The 24993-nt window shown below is 53.8% G+C and overlaps 1 protein-coding gene, 1 long non-coding RNA gene and 1 pseudogene across 2 annotated transcripts in view; 1 reads left to right on the top strand and 2 right to left on the bottom strand.

The window, feature by feature from the left end:
* LOC133359095 (uncharacterized) overlaps window positions 1–24993 on the bottom strand; it is a 172358-nt gene that overhangs the window by 115536 nt on the left and 31829 nt on the right. The window lies entirely within an intron of this gene.
* Window positions 7–8583, top strand: LOC133359122 (KN motif and ankyrin repeat domain-containing protein 1-like). Its single transcript, XM_061577517.1, has 4 exons — window positions 7–48; window positions 892–1092; window positions 2709–2807; window positions 3679–8583. Exons 2-4 carry the CDS (start codon window positions 910–912, stop codon window positions 3739–3741), a joined length of 345 nt encoding a protein of 114 aa, XP_061433501.1. The 5' UTR covers window positions 7–48; window positions 892–909; the 3' UTR covers window positions 3742–8583.
* The window catches only part of LOC133359235 (sodium- and chloride-dependent glycine transporter 1-like), a 31721-nt pseudogene continuing 17378 nt past the window's right edge, over window positions 10651–24993 (bottom strand).

Genomic DNA, 24993 nt, shown 5'->3' with positions numbered 1-24993 from the left:
GTGCGGCGCCTCCTCTGCCTGGGCGACGTCAACGGCAGAGCAAGCCAGGTAGCGCCGCCGCCACCTTCGACACCGCCGCCACCACGTGCTCACCTACGCCCACGTGCGAAAGGCCAGCTGTGTAAATCATAATCATCGTCGTCATGATCCATGGGCAGATGGCCCGTCGTAGCTGTCCACCGCACATCTCGTCATTCGTTTCCACTTTCATCTGTCGTGTGCCAACATGCTCAAGTCGTGGCCACATCTTTCAGGCACCGATCTCCTGTTGCCCATCCTAAGTGTGTGTCCAAATAGTGTCCTTCTCATCACTGCCTGCGTCATCATCATCGGGTTGTTTTCTTCTACTCCTACGTTGTTGGTTGCTCTTGGGGTCCACGTGCTGCGTATATGGAGGGATATATAACAGTTATTGTTGCAACTTGCAACACGCCGCTGCACAGTAGTCGCTCACTCTGTCTCGTGAGAGAGAGAGAGGGATGCGGGGGTGCATCAAAGACGAGCGGTAAAGCCAGCAGAGCCCGGTGGTGAGCCGTTGCCACGTTCTTGCCGTCCCAGAGCTGCTCATTTAAATAATCAATTACCGTGCCGATTGCCGGTCAGACCACCGGACTGACCCGATTGCATCCAAGTACTTCGCCATGCGCTCCACCGTTTGTTCCGCTCCTGCTAGAACGATTGAATCGCTTTTTTATTTTATTTATAAAAGATCTGAGTTTTTTTTTGTTACCGATATTTCATTTCGTGCCACCCGTATTATTCATGAATCTTTTGCGTTTGCCACTCTACGCTTTTGCTTCTTTCGCTTTTGCTTTGCTCATGGGCGCCGGGCGCCACCGTTGACCCGAGCGGCGCGTGCGCGTGCTCTCCGGCGCGTGCGTGCGTGCGCAGGCGGGCCAGACGGCGCTGATGCTGGCCGTGAGCCACGGGCGCGTGGACATGGTGCGGGCGCTTCTGGCGTGCAGCGCCGACCCGAACGCGCGCGACGACGACGGCTCCACGGCCCTCATGTGCGCCAGCGAGCACGGCCACGCCGAGCTCGTGCGCCTGCTGCTGGCGCAGCCGGGCTGCGACGCCGCGCTCGCCGACAACGTGAGATGCTGCACACACGCACACGGGCACGCACACACGCACACACGCACACGCGCACACGCACACACGCGCACACGCACACACGTGCACACGCACACACGCACGTACACACGCACACACGCACACACGCGCACACGCGCACACGCACACACGCACACAGACACACGCACACACGCACACACGCGCACACGCGCACACGCACACACGCACACACGCACACACGCACACACGCACACAGACACACGCACACACGCACAGACAGGGATCCGCCTTGCAGCCTTGAACAGAGTGTCGCTGTTAGCGAGTAGCGGAGTAGGTGGTGAGCACCACACCTGGCCCGCCTTTGTCTCCTCGGAGCTCTGTGTACGCGTGTTGAACTCCGATAGCACCGTACGTAGCTCTGTGTGCGCGTGTTGAACTCCGATAGCGCCGTACGTAGCTCTGTGTACGCGTGTTGAACTCCGATAGCGCCGTACGTAGCTCTGTGTGCGCGTGTTGAACTCTGATAGCACCGTACGTAGCTCTGTGTACGCGTGTTGAACTCCGATAGCACCGTACGGAGCTCTGTGTACGCGTGTTGAACTCCGATAGCGCCGTACGTAGCTCTGTGTGCGCGTGTTGAACTCCGATAGCGCCGTACGTAGCTCTGTGTGCGCGTGTTGAACTCCGATAGCGCCGTACGTAGCTCTGTGTACGCGTGTTGAACTCTGATAGCACCGTACGTAGCTCTGTGTACGTGTGTTGAACTCCGATAGCACCGTACGTAGCTCTGTGTACGCGTGTTGAACTCTGATAGCACCGTACGTAGCTCTGTGTACGCGTGTTGAACTCCGATAGCACCGTACGTAGCTCTGTGTATGCGTGTTGAACTCTGATAGCACCGTACGTAGCTCTGTGTACGCGTGTTGAACTCCGATAGCACCGTACGTAGCTCTGTGTACGCGTGTTGAACTCTGATAGCACCGTACGTAGCTCTGTGTACGCGTGTTGAACTCTGATAGCACCGTACGTAGCTCTGTGTGCGCGTGTTGAACTCCGATAGCACCGTACGTAGCTCTGTGTACGCGTGTTGAACTCTGATAGCACCGTACGTAGCTCTGTGTACGCGTGTTGAACTCCGATAGCACCGTACGTAGCTCTGTGTACGCGTGTTGAACTCCGATAGCACCGTACGGAGCTCTGTGTACGCGTGTTGAACTCCGATAGCACCGTACGTAGCTCTGTGTGCGCGTGTTGAACTCCGATAGCACCGTACGTAGCTCTGTGTACGCGTGTTGAACTCCGATAGCACCGTACGTAGCTCTGTGTACGTGTGTTGAACTCCGATAGCACCGTACGGAGCTCTGTGTACGCGTGTTGAACTCCGATAGCGCCGTACGTAGCTCTGTGTACGCGTGTTGAACTCCGATAGCACCGTACGTAGCTCTGTGTACGCGTGTTGAACTCCGATAGCACCGTACGTAACCAACTGGGCTCATTTGAGTGCTCATATTTACTGCACACCGCACCTGGCACTATATAAAGCCACATACTTACACGATTTGTATCGTATTGTGCGTGTATACGTACGTGCGTGTGTGCGTACGTGCATTTGTACGTTTGTGGTGCTGCATCAGGACGGCAGCACGGCTCTGTCGATCGCGCTGGACGCGGGGCACAAGGACATCGCCGTGCTGCTCTACGCGCACGTCAACTACTCCAAGACGCCGTCGCCCGTGAGCGACCACACACGCACGCAGACACACACACGCGTGGCACGCACGCACACACACACACACGCACACATGGCACGCATGCACACACACGCGTGGCACGCACGCACACACACACACACACGCACACATGGCACGCATGCACACACACGCATGGCACGCACGCACACACACACGCACACATGGCACGCATGCACACACACGCGTGGCACGCACGCACACACACACACACGGCACGCACGCAGACACACGCACACGCACTTCTGGCACGCACACACACACGGCACACGCCTGGCACACACACACGCACGCCTGGCACACAGGGCACGCACACACACACACACGCCTGGCACACACACACACGCCTGGAACGCACACAGACGCACGCACTCGTGGCACGCACACACACACGCACACACGCCTGGCACACACACACACACGCCTGGAACGCACACACACGGACGCACTCGTGGCACGCACACACACACGCACACACGCCTGGCACACACACACACACACGCCTGGCACACACACACACACGCCTGGCACGCACACATGCCACGCACGCACATGGCACGCACGATGGCACACACACACACACTCGTGGCACACACACACATATGGCATGTACGCGCGCCACGCACACACGCACGCACAATGGCACACACGGGATTGTTCAACAAATGTCACCGGATTACCAAGAGCGCTCCATTTAAACTACAGGGAGCCTTGAAAAAAGTAAAACCGCAGCACTTTCCCCACCAGCCTGTGCAGGCTATACGGGATATCTTCACCTTTGCCCGCATAAATAAAACGCCACGAGCGCACGCACGCACGAGCGCGGCTCTAACACGGCGGCGTGTCTGGCGGGCAGGGCACGCCACGGCTGGGCCGCAAGGCCTCGCCCAGCCCCACGCGGCGGGGCCCCTTCGACTGACGGACGAGGGGCGGCGGCGGCGGCGGCGGCGGCTCATCGGCGCGAGGGCCGCGTCTTCGGAGGCCGACCCGGCCGAGCAGAGGAGGGTGCGGCGGTGGGGGGGCGGGGCGGCACCGTCGAGCGACAAGGGGCCCAACCGAGGCCCACGCCGGGTGGAGACGTCGCGCGGCGGCGACAGCGGCGACGTCGTCACGCCCCGTGGTGTTAACCGCGGCCGCGGCGGCACCGGCGTTGTGAAATCGACGCTCGGCACAAACCGCCTTCGAGTGAGAGCTGTTGCCGCCGTGACCGCACCGGGACCCGGAACCCGGCTGCGGTGTCTCGGGGGAAGCTCTCCGCGTCGCCGGGAGACTGCCGGAGGCGGCTCGTGACACTGGGGGCAGCCACGGCCGTAGCGGAAGGATTTGGCTTTTGTTTGTTTTTTAATGCAGGTTACTGAGCACAGTTGGGGCAAAAGGCCCGTGACGTCATGCGGACAGCAACGAACAGCACCATCAGAGTTGTAATCGACGACGATGATGATGATGATGACGATGATGGTGGGAGCGGTGCGAGGGAAGAAGCACAAGAAAGAGTGTTGTGACCTGCAGTGTGGTGAGTGTGGGTGAGTGAGTGTGAGTGTGTTGATGTGACCTTCAGTGTGTTGAGTAGGTGAGTGAGTGTGAGTGAGTGTGTTGTTGTGACCTGCAGTGTAGTGAGTAGGTGACTGAGTGTGAGCGAGTGTGATGCTGTGACCTGCAGTGTGGTGAGCGGGTGAGTGAGTGGGTGAGTTAGTGGATGAGTGGGAGGGTGGCTGGGTGAGTTTGTTGTTGTGACCTTAAAGTGTACATAGCCTGGCACAAGCGTTGTGGTGATGTCACCGGCACTTAGTGGCGAACGGTGGTTGTTGTTGTTGTTGTGACCGGTAGTGCGGTTGTTGAACACATTCTGGATGAGATGTCATTTGTTGGGTGCAAATATGTTTTCCGGATCGCTGGTAGACTGGAATAGGTGTCACGTGACTCGTATCCACAGCCATCGTCACCGTCATCATCATCATACTCTGCTGGGTTCAAGGCCTTCCAAAGCGGCTGGTGAAGCGAGCGAGCGGTGTTACTGGATGTGGTGTGCCGGGCGACTAAATATCACTTTGGGCTGCGGACGCGGACCGACACGGCCGCGATTCAGCCGGGGACCCGGCACGGCGAGAGAGCCGCTTCACGCAGTTTACCCAATGGCCTTGAAGCTCACTTCGGTGGCGTGCCAGCACCGAGCGGAAACGTCACAACTCTGTCTCATCACCATCGCCACCACGACCACCATGACCACGATTACTTTATCGGAGCACTGGGAACACAAGTGCCTGTAAATGCGTTCCTTTGGGGCAGTGGTTCTTAACCTTCGCTGCACCACCCCAGGTTAAGAACCACAGGTTAAGAACCACAGGTTAAGAAGCACAGCTTTGCTGGTTACTGATTTGCTCCACTCGATAGCGAAGTCCGCGTGCTACGTACGCACGTGCGTTGAACTTCCTTCGCAACGTACGTAGCCAGCCCTGCTAATCGGAGGTGCGGAGAAGCACTGTCGACTGTTACTTTCGCAATGTTGGAATGGTGTCTGCTGCAGTACAGCAAACGGAACTTGTGGGTGCTTTGGTTCTGTACGGAACGGGCAGCAATTTAGTGGAATATTTATTATATAGTCAAATATTATAATATACCTTTATACGGACGGACAACGGTAAACATGCCCACACTATGCACAATTACACACCCACGTTTTATATAGAGATATACATATATACAGTATATATATATATTTACACACAGGCATAAGTGCACTTAGTGCAGTCGTTAATATTGTCTTGTCTGCTTGTTTAGTTATGCTTCGGTGTTTCACGATAGCTTCCAGCTGCTGTCTCGCGAATATATGAATGGCCAGTGTTTGTGTGTGCAATGACCAGCGTATCCACGGCACGCACTTATCCATCGCTTTGCCTTGCACCTTGTTCCGTGAGCTGCTCGCAAGGGGTTCGGTCAAAGTGTTTCGGGGTCGGGGGGTGTTGAAGGCACACGCGCATTCGCAGTCCCTAGTGGAGTGCTAACGCCATCGGAGTCGCCCAGACGACGCGCACCCACGTGCTATGCAGGGATTCACGGTCTCGCTCCGTAGTTTCCGGCTGTGTTCGTGAGTAAAGATTCATTTTCTTCTTGGTTCTTTCGGTAAAGTCACGTAGAAGGTAAATAATAAAATAATAAAAATAAAACATAATAAAAGTATTATTCCTTTGTCAAGGCGCCCTTCCTCCTCCAACCCAGCTTAAATATACGCTGCCAAGCTTGGTGGTGTTTCATTCAGACGCTGTCTTTCCGACAGACCTGTTCTTCACCTGAGGAAGGTGGCTTGCGTTGTGGCCGAAATATCGTGAGAATTGTATTTTATTATGTTTTATTTTTATTGTTTTATTATTTCCCTTCTACGTGACTTTACCAAAAGAACCAAGAAAATGAATCCCTGCAGTCACGAAAGCTTTACATCGAAATTTAAAGATTAATTGTTGGCGTAAGGCACGAGCACTAGATTACCGAGGCGTGGTCTAGCCATACCCCGATCGGCTCCAGTCTCCCTTTAAATCGCGTGACTTCTGTGCGACACTGCCCACTGTGAAAACAGACGCCGATCCGTGCAGCAGCAGCAGCAGCAACAACATCGATGCCCCAGTGCAGCGTCTTTCTCGCCATCTGCTCCCCGTCTCTCTCGGTTCCTTTTTCACCGCGCAAATTCCCTCTCATCCCCTCTCTCTCCGCTCTCCCGTTCCGTGTCTGCGTCTCCCCTGAGCCGCAACGCTGTTCATGTGCTCTTCGGTTCTTTCGGTAAAGTCACGTAGGTTAAAAAATAAAGTGAAAATAAGAATAAAATAAAAATAAAATAAAAAATAGAAATAACTCAATTGAATCACTACGTTTCGATTGCAACACAAGCAATCATCATCAGGTGTGGGAATCGCACTTATATAAACTCCTTAGCCCTGGCATTTCTCCCACTTTAGTAAAACATTTCTAGCTGTGATTTCCACACCTGATGATGATTGCTTGTGGTGCAATCGAAACGTCGTCATTTAATTGGGTTATTTATATTTTTTCTTTTCTTTTTTCACCTACGAAAACTTCAAATCTTGCTGTTACACATCATTGACTCCACTGCCCTCCTGTGTGCGTCATGCAGTTTTTTTTGGCGTAAACCAGTGGTGGGGAACCTTTTATCTGCCAAGGGCCATTTGGATATTTGTAACATCATTCGCGGGGCCATACAAAATGATCAACTTAAAAAATAGCCCGTTTATATTTGGTCAAACATTTAATCAACTCGCCCCTAATGCGATGGCTGGAACTGCTTCTCTCTGGCGAGGCGTGGCGACGTTAGCCGGTGTTGATGTTGCTGCTACTCGCAACTGCTTTCCCAGCTTTGCTCCGAGATTTATTGAATTTCGAGTCCCGCCTGCGGTTGCCTTGGCAGGGCCACGACAAATGATTTCGCGGGCCTCGTACGGCCGGACGTTCCCCAGCCCTGGTGTAAACAAACGCGTCTGTTTTGGGCAGTGCCTTGCAGCCTCTTGCCACGTGGAATCCGAATCGGGCGCGAGGAGTGAACGGTGGCAAGGCGCCTCTCAGAGCTTGGCCAGGCGAACGCAGTCTCGCCACCACCCACGGCAACTCCTGTTTGGTTGGAATACATTTCGATGGTGTCTGCGTGTTTTTTTGTTTGTTTAATAACTCCCAACAACATTTTTGGGAGTTTCGCGACTGCGGGAATTGATGTCCGTTGATTCTTTCGGTAAAGTCGCGTTGATGGAAAAATAATAGAATAACAAAATCGTCGAAACGTCGTTGTGAGTTTTTATTAAAGTATTAAAACAATTATATCGACGTGACTTTACCGAAAGAACCACAGGATATGAATCGCAGCAAGATGTCGTGTTCGTGTCTAACGTGGAAGAGCGGTGGGCGAGGTGGTTGGACCTCGAACCCGATTCCCATTCACGGCTAACATCAGTGGCTGCGGAGTGATATACACACCTGAACGGGCCTCCGATTATTTTGTGACGCTGATGTTGCAACGCAATTCGCGAGCGGCTCTAATCGAGTAACTGCACGCGACTTAGCTGGAACGTAAAGAGCACTTCGTAGACAATGAGGTTAGTACCGTGGGGCTAACGCAGGCCTCTGGGACATTCTGCGGCGTCGTGGGTATCTCGGTGATGATCACACTCGCCGTGATGACAACACGCGCGCCTCGCAGCGAGAAGGCTCCAGGTTCGATGTCCGACTCGGACGCACTTTCTGTGCGGAGTTTGTTTGATCTCCTCCCCGTTCTGCCGGGTGTGTGTGGGGAGCGGTGGTGCAGCGGTTAGCGCTACGAAGCCGGCTATGAACCGAGTTCGATTCCCGCTCAGGGCAAACGCTGGCGACGATTATCTGATTATCTGCACCGGTCCTCCCATAGGTTGGCTCGGGCTCAAACGAGTACCTGGTGCGATGTGGAGTCAACATCGTCACTGGGAGCTGTTGAATACCCACCCCGTCGTGTGCAGTGCCGATCTTTTTAGGTGGTGCTCGCGAACAAAAACGTGCCCCCCCCCCAAGTCTGTTAAGGCTTCACGGGGAATGTCTGGTGCGTTCTCCCCCTCTTCGGCACGGGGTTTCCTCCGGCAGCATTTCGTTTTACTCCCACGCTGAATAAGATTTGTTCTGAAAACAATAAAGCCCCCACCCCCCACGCACAATGTAACAACCGGCTTATCTTTGTTTTTGACCAAACGACATCGCAATGCTGCGATAAAAACAAGGATGCACCCGCAACATCTCCCAATCTGTGAACACGTGGCCTCTACCCCCCACCCCCCGTACATTACAGCAGAGTAATCGGCGTTATGGAATGCTATTAGCGGGAACGAGGCTACGTAAAATGAAAGTATGAGTATAGTGCCCTCTGGTTCATCATGAGACCTCCTTTGCCAGTAGCAAAATATAATAATAGGTTTTTTACCCGTTTATCTGGCACAAAACTGACATCTTTTTTCAAGGGGTCATGCTTGCATTGACCACAATACCTGCGGTCAAAATGCAAACAAAAAACACAGTACTGATAATGTGTGCACTGTCCTTGAAATTGATAGGTCCACACCGGAGACAGCTTTTCTTAGAGTCCAGTCTCATTTGGTGTTCGACCAGATGGCGTCATCTGTAAAAAGGTGTCAGTTTTGTGCCAGATAAAAGGGTAAAAAGCCTATTTATTAATGCCCTTTGGTTCTTTCGGTGAAGTCACGTGGGTAGAAAGATAATCGATCACGACGTTTCGATCGTAACGCAAGCAACCGTCCTCAGGTGGGACGACCACAGCAAGAGAAACTGCTGAAGTTGGCGTCTGTGATTGTCCCGCCTGATGACGATTGCCTGCGTTGCGATCGAAACGTCGTGATCGATTATCTTTCTACCCACGTGACTTTACCGAAAGAACCAAAGGGCATGGATCCATGCAGTCACGAAAGCTTCAAAGCAAGATTATGAGGAGAGTTTGACCAAATCACTTTGCAATCACGCGGCTGTCAACAGCTGAGGGGCCGTCCATGAATGACGTCACAAAAAGTCAGACCCCCCCCCTCAAATATGACGTCACAAAGCTCTGCCCCCCCCCAAAACTATATTTCCATTTTGAAAATGAAACGCGCTTCAAATCGCTTTAAACTATTGCCATTGTAGTGCGTATTTCATGTGGCGCTGCACTCTGATGTTGTAGGAGTGTTATAACAATTCTATATTTAAAGTTGCGCATTTTGGACGTCACATTTCTCAACCCCCCCCCCCCCCTCGTCACACATCGTCACAAATGTTTGACCCCAAAACCCGTCCCTAGGTGCGTGACGTCATTTATGGACGGCCCCTTATCCACGGCCACTCCCGAATCTCCCTGCCTGCATGTCCTCGTCACAACGTGGTTCTCTCTGGCTCCACGAGTCGAACCTTCACTGAACCATTCCCCCGCCCCCCCCCCCCCACGTGACCCCCCCCCAAGTGACCCCCCCACCCCTGTTGTTGTGTCGTCGTTTCTCTCACACGATCATCTCCATCGCTGGCAGCAGCAGCAGCAGCTGCTGCGTTGGCAGTCCAAGCACGAATCTCGACTCGTGTATCACTGGCACTTGCGAAGAGGGACCGTCTGTTTGTAAATGTTGTGGCTTGGCTCTCCAACACAGCGGTGTAGTGCTGCACTGGTACACTACACTGTATACTACACTATACACTACACTATACACTACATACTAGTGCTGTAGTATACTACACTATACACTGCACTATACACTACACTATACACTACACACTACACTATACACTACACTCTACACTACACTACTCACTAGTGCTGTACTAGTATACTACACTATACACTACACTATACACTACACTACAACATTATACACTACACTATATACTACACACACACGTCCCCACGCACACACACACGTCCTCCTCACAGCATCGGTTCTCCAACCCAACGCAACCATCCCCGTGAAATGTAGTTATAATGTTGATGATGATGATGGATGCACAAGTCCACACAAAGTAATCAAACTTAAGACGCATTTATCGATACTTGCACTTTACAAAATACACCAGTCGCGTACCAGATCGCGTTTTCGTAAAAAAGAAACTATCCATAAATAAAATGTGTTGCTGTTGTTGAAAAGAATCGCGCTTCAACGGGTGCGGTACAAAAGTGCGCTCGTTTACAATGAGAAACATTACCGAACGCGTTGCGAAATCTCTCGCGCGGATTGCACCGAAGCTTGCGTAAGTGCCATCAGGATGCAGACCTGCACTGCTTTTTCCCCTTACGACGACGACCCCCTAACCCACCCAACCCCCACCCCCCTTCATCGTTAGCAAGAACTGCGAGGGATAATGCGATAAAAAAATATGTTTAAAAAATACATAAATGCGTATTATATGAATCTTGATTTGAAGATTTTCGTTCTTTCGGTAAAGCCACGTAGGTAGAAATAAAATATATGGCGACGTTTCGATCGGAGCACAGGCGATCGTCCTCGGGTGTGACTTTACCGAAAGAAGCAACGAGTGATATGAATCTCTTCAGATTCCAGGAGGGTGCCATCACGCGTCGCTCATGGCGCATGTCCGGGCCATCTCAGCCGGGAGCCTGAGAAGTGACCCACCTTGTCTGCAAATGATCTGGTGACGCTGCTGCTGCTGAGTGTGCAGTGGTACACAGCACAACAACAACAACAACCTAAACATCAACATCTTCCTCGAGAACACCACCGTGGCCTTTGAAGGAAGGCTGTACCTAACCGGCCCCTCCTACGTTGCCGCAAGGCGTCACCCGAATGTCCGCGTCTCCTGCAAAAGGCCACGCCGTTTGCAGGAGTATAACCTGGGTGTAGAATCTGCGGAGAGGAAGACCTGACTTCACATTATGAGACCTCCTTTGCCAGTAGCAGCAAGATATAGTTAATAGGTTTTTACCCTTTTATCTGGGGTAAAACCCTATTACTAAGACCTGATTTCTCACCAACGTTGCGGTGTTACATTTCATTCAGCAGAAATCGTTTGTTGTGTGTGTGTGTGAATGGCTGGGGTTTTAAAAGCACGGGATATACATTTGTGAATTCATCACTGCCGAACTGTCGAGATCCTTTTCTCGCCGTCTTCATCTTTTCGATGCGAGTCGAGCGGGGAAGGTCTCGGAACCCCCTTCGGCGCGAGGATTCGGCACCACCAGCAGCAGCAGCAGCACCAACAGCAGAACTCTCTTCTCATCCTCACGCTCATACTGGGCACCATCAGGAACTCTGTCTGGTGGGGGGCTACACGGAGGAGAGGGCAATCGTACCGTGATGTCGGAACACGCGACACGCGACACGCCGGACATCCCCTGCTGCTGTCATCATCTCAACGAGGCAACAACCCACAGACACCCCGGGTCTGTCCCCGCGGACCCGCCAGCGAGCCGTTGACAATTCACGCGACAGCCTCAAAGTGCACCTAGCCTGGCGCAGGCACGGCTGGTTACGTACGGTGCGAGAGAAGTTCCGCATGCATCGTGACGAATGGCCGACACACGACCTCCAAGATGTGTCGTAACAGCATGCGACCACCTGCTCTCGGATTCACATCGAGACCCACCGACTCGCATAGAGACCCATGGGTAGCAGCGTAACCACCTCGTTGTGGCCTAAGGCCTCTTTACCTCGGTGTGAGGTGTTTACAAAGACAAAGATCTCCCCGTACAGCCTTAGACTTTTGGGGCAAATGCTTTGAACGAGCACACCCACAAACAAAGACGCTCGCGTACGTACGTGCAGTTGAATCTGCCGCTCAGACGGCGGTCTCGTCCGCGATCACGTGGTCGGTCTCGTCCGTGTTCAGGTGGTTGGTCTCGTCCGCGATCACGTGGGCAGTCTCGTTCTTGTTCAGGTGGTCGGTCTCGTCCGTGGAAAATGGGTTCGGCAGCATCTTCTTGGCAGTCGCAGCTTCACAGAGGCGCTGTCATCGCAGAAGCGTCAATCACGTATCATTCACCACCGCCGCCACCACCGTTCACGATTGGCCACGCGCGATCCATCAAGGACAAACACGGGCACATTTGTGCTCCTGCTGTGCTGCCAATGGGCAGATTTAGTCCCGAAAAATGCAATAATCGGGCCGATTGGTGGCATTTCGGATTGACTTTTTGTTTTGATTAAGACAAATGTGACGTCATGGGAAGTGCTAATCTAACTAACTTTATTCACAAATCAGCACTTAACCACAAATCGCAATAGCATCACAACTGCACCTTCGTAAATCACAAAATACACCTCAATATAATTAAGGAAAGCCTCATTTATACCAACCAACAAACGGTCGCCTCGCTACACCAATCTACCCTGGCCATCACCAACCGGCCAATCAACTCTCGTTAGTAAACGGGTCACGTGCGCGGCTGGCCTTGTGACGTCACGGCACCTACTGGTGGACCCACACCGATGAGAGAGACGGTGACGCTGCCGATGATGCTGGGTTGTCACCGCCACCGAAACGTCGGGACAAAATTGCCAAACGCTTTGCAAGCCTCTTCTTGGTTCTTTCGGTAAAGTCATATAGAAGGGAAGCAATAAAATAATAAAAATAAAACATAATAAAATAATTCTCACGACGTTTCTACGTGACTTTACCGAAAGAATCAAGAAGATGAATCCCTGCAGTCACGAAAGCTTTAAATCGAAATTTAACCGCCTCTACGGGGAGGGATTCCACATAACTTTGAGATCCTTCAACAAGCTCCGTGATAAGAAGGGTCAGCTAATCGAGTCTCTCACCTTTCTGAAGAGATGCCGCGACTCTAAGGCGCCCCTTCCCCCCTTCCAACCCAGCTTAAATATATGCTCCAAGCACGGTGCTGTTTCATTCAGATGCTGTCGCCTCGACAGACCTGGTTTTCACCTGAGGACGGCTGCTTGCGTTGTGGCCGAAACGTCGTGAGAATTATTTTATTCTACGTGACTTTACCAAAAGAACCAAGAAGATGAATCCCTGCAGTCACGAAAGCTTTAAATCGAAGCTTTGCAAGCCTTCGAATATTTCGCCGGTTCGCCGATGTAACCAGTCGGCGTATTTGCCCATGACGTGGCAAAACCTGCTTGGCTGTCGTTGGATGGTGGACGGGTTATAGTTTTAAAATGTTTACAATTTTCCCTGCACAGTGATCTCACCCAAAACAACACCAATTATGCACCGGCCCCCCAAGACGGTGGTGGAAAGTCCACATTCCCGTGACGGGGTCAAGCTTATCCAGAAGACAACCGCTGGTGACTTCCGTGCAAAGTGGCGCTAGGTTTATCGACCCCAGAAGGATGATGGGCTGAGTCATGCAGCACCAATCTGTGCCTACTTTGACGAAATCGATAACAACGCGACCACCATTCTCATTGAATTCCGGGTGTCCTAACCGGAAGGAAAAAAAAGTGATAATTGTTGTAAGGGCTATGGGGGACGTTTTAAACTAACAATGAGACCTATTGGGTATCTGAAAGCATTCCATTGTAGGTTATCAAGGCATGTCGCAGGTCTGCCACTCACAATGGCGAGCGAGCGAGCGAGCGTGCCTATGTGTGCTCATTCAACAAGAATGACGACCAGATCAAGCACCCGCGCTTGAATGCAGCATTCCATAGCGCTAGGTCACGTGGAAGCCACAAACAGCGTCTCACACAAAGATAAAGATCCCCCGTTTAGCCTTCGACAGGCTGCTGGGGCAAGTGCCGTCGCCGAACGCCGGCACGGCACACGCCCGGCCACGTTTGTCTCCCCAATGCTGATGTTTTGCACCGCCGCAAAGCAGGTACGTGCTCATTTAAGTCCGAGTCGACCTAGGGGAGGCCCAGTGAGTTGTTGGCTCAAACCTCACGTCGCCGGGAGCCGCGAGTGACGTTGGGACGCGTTTCTTCAGCCCCCTCGTACAACGGCTCTCCACTAACGGCGCGATACAAATTGTCATTTATATTATTATGACTTGTTACCATCATCCCTCCCTCTCTGCGGGGTGGATAAAATCGGTAACACTTTGCAGTGAGCAGACGTGCCAATGGATTTTAGTTTTCACATCAAACCGGTCGCGGCGACGCCGCTCGTGACCTCCAGCGACGTGTCGCGTTTCAATCGAGGAATTCCGAACAGCGCTGCAGCGTTGCGGTTAAAACGCGGAAGGTTGAACGACGTTTGGCACAACGATTCCCACATCAGCGATAGCCGGCTTGTTTCTGAAGCACATGTTAACACCCCAAGTGGGCTTTACCTGGTAAGATAAAAAAAAGTTCGTTTTATTTGTAGATATTTTCAAGTGATTCGTTTACCTCTCCTACAATTTGCATTCGTATCGTTTTTTTGTCCCATTTGTTGTCATAACAGTCGTCGGATTCCTCCTGCAGGATAAATAGATGCTGATTCTGATTCTGACATCGATACGTTTGGCCGTTTCTGGTGGTGAGGACCTCGCAGCTTTCCAATGAGCGCGGCTGGCTACGTACGGTGCGAAAGAAGTTCAACGCACGTGCATACGTAGCTATCGAGTGCTGGCTACAGACTTCTCCAAAGCTGTTGTTCTTAACCTGGGGTGGTGCACGCCCCCCCCCCCCCCCGCACTGGGGGTGCGAGATGCCCTCTCTGGGAACCAATGGGCTGCAGTCAAGGTCAAGAACCACCGCTCCAAAGGAACTCAATCAAAGCCACATTATACCCACACCGATCTGACCCCAAACAAAACCGAGTAACGACGATTTGTAACGACGACAACAAGCAAGACAACAACACGCCTCACCGTCCGCAGCGAGCCGGTGTGCTTGAACACGAGCGTGTAGACTGCGTAGGCCAGGACGCAGGCGGGCGCGAGGAACGCCAGCGGGACGCCCAGGACGTCGGCCCACGCAGGGAAGCCCGGCTCGCTGTGGTGGAGCAGCCGCAACGTGACGAGCGTGTCCCCGAGCACGAACTGCACGCGGTGGGAGACCAGCGAGGGAGGTCGCGGATGAGGGAACGCACGCAGGGTCGGCAGCGCTACGCATCACCTCACCGTCCCATCTACTCAACTCACTCAGCTCACTCACCCTCTCGTTTACCCTCTCACCCACCCACTGAACTATCCTCCCTCCCTCCCACTTACCTGCCCACTCATCCAACTAAACACTCACCCATTCACCCACCCACTCATCCACCTACCCACCCAGATACCCACTCAGCCACCCTCCCTTCCACTCACCCTCTCTTTTACTCTCTCACCCACTCACTGACCCATCCTCCCTCCCACTCACCCGCCCACTCATCCACCTACACACTCACCCATTCACCCACCCACCCACTCATCCACCTACCCACCCAGGCACCCACTCATCCACCTACACACTCACCCATCCACCTACCCACCCAGACACCCACCCACCCACTCATCCACCTACCCACCCAGGCACCCACTCAACCACCTACCCTCCCACTCACCCTCTCTTTTACCCTCTCACCCACCCACTCAATTACTCACCCACCAATCCTCCCACCCACCAATACACCTACACACTTGCTCACCCACTCGCTCACTGACGTATATTTGCACATTTCACTAACCATGTGGTCTGTACGTACCAGAATGAGCAGCGGGGTCACGGACAAGAGGCAGATTTTGAAAAACCACGGCACTTCCTTGTTCAGCATCTCACGCACATCTATACAGAATGACGAGTACCCTGCACACGCGCACACACAATCCCAGTGTCACTCCACTGCTGGATAAGGGTGGGGGAGGTATGGATGTGTGGGAGTCTGTGAGTGAGTTTGGAGCTGTTGCTCACCAGGATAAGGCAGTACAGTAACAATGTTGACTAAATCTGTTCCGTTTGTTTGGGATACAGCGTTGCCCCCTCACACACATGCGCTCTCTGGGTGCTCAGCTTTCCTCCCGCGAGGAAACACCCATACATTGGCTGATAACACGTTCATATATAGAGGATTACAGAGCTTGGGGTAATGGTGGTAGTGAACTCAGCACTGGCTCTTCACGATCTGGCTGCCGCTGCTGCCTTCCCGCTCGTCTGTGGGTCTCTACGACGGCGCTGGCGTCATCATCGTCATCATTAGCAGTAGTAGTACCGTAAACGAGCATCAGGCCGACCCACAGCACGGCCGCCTGGAACGGCACGGACACGAGCAGAGTGTAGTAGTCCAGGAAGATGATCCACTGCAATCCGCCCTGCGGGATTCCAGACACCGCGCGTTAACATCCCCGTCGCGAACACGCAACCGGCCGGTGGGTTTCACGTCGAGCTGGGATATCGGATGATCTCAGGAATGGATTGCCCTGGGTTCAACGTAGAGCTGGATTACCGCACGAGCTAAGGAACGGATGTCTCCGCCGATTGTCGGCTCCAATATCGGAAACCGATGGGAAGTATCTCGGACTAAAGAAGTCTCGGCCTCTGCTCCCAAACGCGTGCCGCCACACAGGAGGCGACTTGGGCGAAGTTCGGTGACACCACCGGCATCATCGCCGGCCACACAGCCACGCCCGGCGTGACTTTGCGGTGGTTTATCCCCTTCGGGAGGCGGGATGTCAGGCGGCGGCCATCGTTTTAAAAATGGCCACCGAGCCATCGAGCGCGACAAAAGGAGTCGATTGCAAGTTGAAGTCGATTCGACGCCCACGGCACGGGAGTTTCACAACGTTCGTGCAGTGATCCATCACCCCCCCCCCCCTCCTGCGCCTGCCTCCACAGCGCTAGATCACAAGTGGCCGCGTGTAGCGGCGGCGGCGGTAGCATAGCGACCAAAACCGCCGCCCCGACAGCCGGCTCGTTGTGGGGCCATCTTTTGTGCAAGGCCGGGGGGGGGGGGGGGGGGGAGTCGCCCCTTTCGCCCACGAGCGGCATTGCTAACGAACAACTATTTTTATTTGACCAGGTAAGGCCCTGCCCTTACCTGGGCCCCCTTTTTCAGATGCTACCTGGCTATCGCAAATGATAGCTCCACAAAGTGGCTCAGCATCAGTCTTGATTTGACGCTTTCGTGACTGCAGGAATCCATACTCTGTGGTTCTTTCGGTAAAGCCACGTGACTTTACCGAAAGGAGGAATTACAAATCGTCGTTTCGTCGTTACGGGTTTTAGGTGCCAGCTCGGGTTTGCGTGACGGCAGCCTCGCTGGGGTTTAAAACAAATAGTTGAAGTCAAAATATATCGAGTGCAAGACACTGTATATACATTGCAAGACACTGTGTGTACAGTGCGAGACACTGTAAATACAGTGCAAGACACTGTGTACAGTGCGAGACACTATATACAGTGTGATGCACTATGTACAGTGCAAGACACTGTAAAAAAGAGGTAGTATTTATACAGTGCCATGTCAATAGTCCACCACCGGACCGTCGTGATTTATTTTATTTTATACCTACGTGACTTTACCGAAAGCACCAAAGAGCATGGCTTATCATCATCGCGTGGAAATTTAGAGCAGCTGCCAAATACTCTAAACGCGTCGTGACGTTCATTCAAAATGTCGAGGGAAAAAAACGAAGGACCCCGGAGAAAAACCCACGCGACCACGGGGAGAGAGCAGGCATCGTCAGGGTCGGGGTCGACCCCACGACCTCCTGTGTACCAGGCGAGGAAGTTAACATCTCCTCGCCAACGTGGCGCCCATCGACTTGGGAGTAACGGGGACACAGCACGGCGTTGCCCAGGTGCGCGATCTCCCAGCCCGTGCGGTGCCCACCCGGGTGACGAGGAGGAGGCTGAGGAGGAAGCCGGCGAGCGTCAAGAGGGCGACCACCAGCACCGTGCGGAGCCGGGCCAGGCCCTGGTACTTGTCAAAGATGGCCGTCGCCAGCGTGAGACCGAGGCAGAACTGCAGGGGGAGAAACGGCCGCGTTAGACGCACACACGCAGATTGGCGTGCTGTACACCTAACCCTGCGTGTACACGTAGCGCCGTGTGTACACGTAACGTGTGTGCACGTAACGTGTGTGCACGTAACGGTGTGCGTACGCTTAACGCCGTGTGTGCGCAAACGAAAATAAAAGCCCATGTGATTTCCTGATCAATTGAGGTGTTGAGGCATTGGCGCTTATTTTCTGTTTATTTATACCCGTGAGCCGGCAGTGGTAATTCCACGTTTCTATGGTGGAAATGAGTCAATCCGTTGGACCAACCACTGGGAGCGCTACCCATCTCATCTCAACGAAATCGGAAAGGGCACCCTCAGTGACAGCTGTCCCCTTGTGCCACAAGGCGACTCAACAGCTGTCCTGCACGCCGGCATTCACCTGCCATTCGGGGGGCTAAGATTTCCACCGCAGCGGTGCATTATCCCGACTGGGTAATTTGCGGTGTCATTTTTCGAACTTTGGCAAAGTTGGCCGCTTGGCGCGGGCACCTCGAACGGCGTGGCCATTGCAAGCGACATCACGGAGATCTTAAATGCGCGCCGCGAAGCGCACGGCAACCACATTTCAAACGGTCGATGCGCCCACAGTATTAACCAGGGCAGCCTGCCAGGTTTCGAGCCGCGAGCCATCCTCTGCAGCGACGAGCGGTGGACGCGGCCGACTCTTGTGAAGAGCGATGCTGCAGCTGGATTTGTGCATGCGAACGCAAGCCGTCCGGCGCTACGGCTGGTGCTGCGGCCGGCGCGGTGGTGGGCGCTACAACTGGTGTCGTGGTGGGCGACGTGACAGGCGCAGGCCTCACCTGCGTGGAGATGCCCTGCAGGAAGAGCGCCAGGTAGAAGAGGGCGGCCCACACCTGCGACGCCGGCATGAGTGCCGTGGCCGCGGGGAAGGCGACGAAGAGGATCTCCGAACCGCTGTCGCGCGCCAGCTCCGACACCTCCAGGGACCAGCGTGACGCCAGCAAGCCCAGCCCCGCCGACAGCACCACGCCCGGCGCGAGGCTGCTCACCATGTTGGCCAGCAGCACCAGGATCGAGTCCCTGCGGCACGGGGAAATCGACGGTGAATCGCAGGCGACGGACGTTCCAAACGCCCCCCTCACCCCCCCCCCCCCCCCGGTTCGACACCTCGGCAGAGCCGCGGCGGTGTGATGAGCGGCTCTCATCATCAACGCGGAGCCTAAACTAAACTGCTCATTTAATAAAACTGAAATATTCTTGTTATTTTAGCAGGTAAAGCTCACGGAGCTATTTCTCTCTATTTCAGAAGTGACCTGGCTGTGACAAACGCTAGCTCAAAGAAGTGGTTTATCATCACCATGTGGACATTATAGAGCAGCAGCCAATGTTCATTCGAAATGTGGAGGGAGAAAAATGTACACATCCTGCCACGGGAGAGACTCCTAATATACAGCAGCAGCAGCAGGCATCGTCAGGGTCGGGATCGAACCCACGACCTCCTGTAGACCAGGCGAAGTAGTCAACATCTCCTAGCCACCCTGATGATGAGAGAGAGAGACACGTAAACTCCAAATATACAGCAGCAGGCATCATCAGGGTCAGGATCGAACCCACGACCACCTGCGTACCAGGCGAGATAGTTAACATCTCCTAGCCACCCTAATGATGATGAGAGAGAGACACGTAAACTATAAATATACAGCAGCAGGCATCATCAGGGTCAGGATCGAACCCACGACCTCCTGCGTACCAGGCGAGGTAGTTAACATCTCCTAGCCACGACTAAGCCAACGATCCGCCCGGCTGGGTTTGATCTTCAGCACCGTCACCGGCCGAGGCCTGCGATGTGCCACAAGCCGCCACAAGCCCAGCCCTGGCTGGCTGGGATGAGCACGCGCGTGGGGAGCGAGGAGGCAGGGCGCGCGCGGGGCAGGTCACACCTGTAGAAGTTGGTGTTGTGGTCATTGAAGGAGCCCATGGTGATGTGCACGCCCCAGGAGATGCCCACGGAGTTCAGGGCCTCTCGCCCTGCCACCGTCCACAGCTGACGCAACACGGGAGACCGCACTCCATTACAACGCCGTCGTCAGCGTCAAATCCACTGCTGGTTGAAGACCTCCCACGAGCCGCCGTCTCGCGACTGATCCGTCGAGCTCGTCACATGGTCTGAGCTTGTCGCTCCGTCTCCCAAGTGGACGTCCTCTCAGACGCGTTCCATCAGTCTCGAACGCCGTCCCTTCTGGCCATGACGTGTCCGGCCCAAGCCCACTGACTCCTCTCAACAGTGGGTGTGACGTGATCGACCTACGTGCGCTCTCCAACCCACGTGTTCGTCTTTCTGTCAGAGCGAGCGAGCGAGTCGACACAGTGGGCAGCAGTGGTGGTGCGCATCTGCGAGTCATCTCAGTCGGTCAACCTGTGACCTCGTGCCAGCGAACCTTCCGCACTTACTATAACCTCAAAGTGTACCTAGCGTGGCACGAACGCTGTGGCGATGTTATCGCCACTTAGTAGCTGTTGTTGTTGTTGTATGTGTATGGAAAATGGTGGCGTGGTGGTTAGTGCGCTGCGCTTCGGATCTGGCGGCAAAAGTTCAATTTCCGCTCACGACCAGCACCAGTGATGATTATCTGAACTGGTGCTGGGCCTCCCCGAGGTTGACTCGGCATCAAACGAGTACCCGGTGCGTAAACATCGCGGTCGGGCGTGGTGCTGGACACCCACCACCTCATGTTCCGTGCCGGCCTTCATAGGTGCTCGCAAACAGCACTTGCATCGACAGTCTGTTGTGTGTGTGTGTGGGAAGCGGTAGTGCAGCGGTTAGCGCACTGCGCTACGAACCTGGCGACCCGGGATTGATTCTCGCTCACGGTGAATACCAGTGACGATTATCTGAACCGGTCCTGGGCCTCCCCTAGGTCGTGTAAACATCGCCACTGGAGAGACAAAGGCGGTCGGGCGTGGTGCTGGCTACCCACCCCCTCGTGTACCGTTCTGGCCTTCATAGGTGCTCGCTAACAGTACTTGCTCCTACAGCCTGTCCAGGCAATACGGGGGTTCTTTGTTGTGATCACGTGCGTGCGCGTGGGCCTCATGCGTGTGTGATCACGTGTGTGCACGTGTGTGCGCGTGTGTGTTATCACGCGTGTGTGATCACGTGCGTGCGCGTGTGACCATGTGTGATCACGTGTGTGTGCGTGTGATCACGCGTGTGTGACCACGTGCGTGCGCGTGTGATCACGTGTGTGTGATCACGTGTGTGTGATCACGTGCGTGCGCGTGCGACCATGTGTGATCACGTGTGTGTGCGTGTGATCACGTGTGTGTGATCACGTGCGTGCGCGTGTGACCATGTGTGATCACGTGTGTGTGCGTGTGATCACGCGTGTGTGACCACGTGCGTGCGCGTGTGATCACGTGTGTGTGATCACGTGCGTGTGATCACGTGTGTGTGATCACGTGTGTGTGCGTGTGATCACGTGTGTGTGATCACGTGCGTGCGCGTGTGACCACGTGTGATCACGTGTGTGTGCGTGTGATCACGTGCGTGTGACCACGTGCGTGCGCGTCACGTCATAGTAGGCGAAGACGCTGACGTCGGGCGCGAGGAACTCCTCGACGCCGAGCAGGGCGCCCTCCTGCAAGCCCATGCCCAGAATGAGCGCCAGGAAGAGCAGGTGGGGCACCGTGGACGTCACGTACTTCACCTGCGGCCGTCGGGGGGACGTGGGAACAGCGGCGGGCGGGGGGGGACAGCATCACTACGGTTGCGAGTTCACCTCGAACACGATTTACAGTCGCGAGTTTTCGATTGCTGAGCTGTAGCAGTGAGCTGGCATCGGGTGCTGGCGAATCGACAGCAGTTCATGTACGTGCGTGAAATGTCGACTACTGCACTTTATTTATATCCATTTATTTTTAGTATTTTAGGATTGTTTGTTGATGTAACCCGCTGACCCCCCCCCCCCCCATCCCACGCTTATTCGCTCCTCCAATTTTTGTAATTTTTATTTCCATAAAAATTTCATAACCCGACATATACAACTGCCCCCCCCCCCGTCTCACGAGCGTAAACACGGCGCACTCGGTGCTGCGGTGTTGGTGGCGGCGGTCAATCTGCCAGGTGGGACACACACACACACGCGACGTGGTGCCGTAGGCGTGCGGAGCGACCCCTGACCTTGCCCAGGACGTGGATGCCCCCGGCGATGGCGGCGAAGGTGCAGAGCCACACGAGGAAGAGGCAGCCGGCGAGATTCGCGTTGACGCCGCCGGGCGTCGCGAAGCCGTTCGACTGCGTTCCACACGGTGTCGCTGCGCGGCAGGGCAGAGCGGAACAAAGACAAAGGTCCCCCGCGTAGCCTTGAACAGACTGTCGGGGCAAGTGCTGTTGGCGAGGCCGGCACATTGCACGAGGGGGGGGGGGTGGGTGGGTGAGCAGCACCACGCCCGACCGCCTTTGTCTCCCCAGTGGCGATGTTTACACACCGCACGAGGTGCTCATTTAGGGCCAAGTCGACGTAGCGGAGGCCCGTGACCGGATCAGATAATCGTCACCAATGTTGGCTGTGAACGGCAATAGGAAGTCGGGTGGCCGGGTTGGTGGCGCAGCGCGCTAACCGTTGTGCCACCGCTCCTCCATACGAAGACAAAGACGCGATTTCTCTCTTGGCTCTGCCAGCGCTCAGGAAACCACTCGGGGCAATTTGTTCTGCCCGGAAATGTTACCGCATTGCATGGAAATTTGTAAAAAAATATATAAATATTTTTTTTCGGAGAGTTTAAACTTTCACACGTACAGCGCATTGCGGTCTTTCAAGAATAATAATTATTATTTTTATGAAATTATAAACAAAAAATGATTATGGAAGGTGACAGGGCCCAGTGTTCGCCACTTGTCCCAGACAAGTGATGAAGCTTTGTGCCGTCCGCTTCACTCAGAGTGTACGTTGAAGATCCCGTGACGGCGTTCGCAAAGAGGGTGGCGCCATCGTGTGCCACAGGTGTCACGGTCCGAAATTGTGCAAACGGCTCAATTGGGATCTCCCAAAGCCTCACTTGGTGAGGCTTTCCTGCACTAAACAAGCATCATGGACGAATGAACAAATACGTTCCTCCATTGGAACCTCATTTGCCAGTAAAAAATATGATAATTGTTTTTTTACCCTTTTATATGGCAACAAAACGGACACCTTTTTTACAAGGAGTCATGCTTGCATAGACCACAATACCTGCAGTCATAATGCAAACAAAAAAACATAACTCTGATAATGTATGCACTGTCATTGAAGTTGATTGGTCCACACCCGAGACAGCTTTCCTTAGAGCCCAGTCTCACATGGTGTTGGACCAGATGACGCCAAAAGGCACACAACTCAAAGACAATGCACTGTCTCGGGTGTGGACCAATCAACTTCAAGGACAGTGCATATATTATCAGAGTTATGTTTTTTTGTTTGCATTATGACTGCAGGTATTGTGGTCTATGCAAACATGACTCCTTGTAAAAAAGGTGTCAGTTTTGTTGCCAGATAGAAGGGTAAAAAACAATATCATATATTTTACTGGCAAATGAGGTTCCAATGGTGTAAATGCTTACCCCGAGCTCTCATACTCTGATGGTGCATTGTCTTTGAGTTGTGCGCCTTTTGGAGTCTTCTGGTCCAACCCATGTGAGACTAGGCTCTAAGGAAAGCTGTCTCGGGTGTGGACCAATCAACTTCAAGGACAGTGCATATCATTATCAGAGTTATGTTTTTTTTGTTTGCATTATGACTGCAGGTATTGTGGTCAATGCAAACATGACTCCTTGTAAAAAAAGGTGTCAGCTTTGTTGCCAGATAGAAGGGTAAACAACCAATGATCAAATACGTTCCATGCTACAATGACAGGTAGCTGGGGTCACGAGGAGGGTGCGGGGGAAGGCGGTGGTCACCTCCAGTAGTGGTGGCTGAGCGACTGCCCCGTCAGCAGCTGCACGACGGGGTCCACGAGGGAGCCCCCCTCGGCGCTGGAGTTGCCGGGGGGGCAGCGGCCCCCCGCCCGGCACGGGGCCCACGGCTGCGTCCGCTCGAACGACGCGAAGAGAAAGTGCGCGCACGTGGCGAGCAGCGCGCTGTGGTAGAGGCTGAGCAGGGAGGTGATCGCCAGCGACGCCAGCCCCACGCCTGCGAGCGGAGGGGCGCCAACTCGGCCACGTTATTGTTGTTCATATTCTTAGGTTTTTCGGTAAAGTCACGTAGGTAAAAATTTTGAATTAATAAAATAAAAATAAAAATCACGACGTTTCGGAGGCAACACAAACTTCCGTCTTCAGGTGGAACCGTCACAGCACGATAGCTGTATCAAGTGAGAGAAATTCCATGAACACAGTATTTGTATATATACTGGTTGAGGGTGGGAAGAGCCAAGGTAGGCCCTGGATATTATTTTTGTGAGGTTCGGTGCGGCTGAACCTAAGAATATGAATCATTGCAGTCACGAAAGCTTCAAATCTAGAATCACGTTATTGTTGTTGTTTTGTTGTTGTTGTTGTTGCGTGTGTGTGGGAGCTATGAGCTATGAACCCGGCGACCCGAGTTCGGTTTCCGCTCACGGCCAACACCGGTGACGGTTATCTGAACCGGTCCTGAGCCTCCCCTGGGTCGACTCAGCCTCAAATGAGGACCGAGTGCGGTGTGTAAATATATCGCCACTGGGGGAGACAAAGGCGGCCGGTCGTGGTGCTGGCCACCCACCCACCCCCTCGTGTGCCGTGTCAGCCTTCATAGGTGCTCACTAACAGCACTTGCCCCAACAGTCTGTTAAGGCTACACGGGGGATTTTT

Source organism: Lethenteron reissneri, chromosome 64 (assembly GCF_015708825.2).
Source record: "Lethenteron reissneri isolate LAM-NWPU_2019-01 chromosome 64, ASM1570882v1, whole genome shotgun sequence".
NCBI classification, from domain to species: domain Eukaryota; kingdom Metazoa; phylum Chordata; class Hyperoartia; order Petromyzontiformes; family Petromyzontidae; genus Lethenteron; species Lethenteron reissneri.
This window is presented reverse-complemented; position numbering and strand designations above follow the sequence as displayed.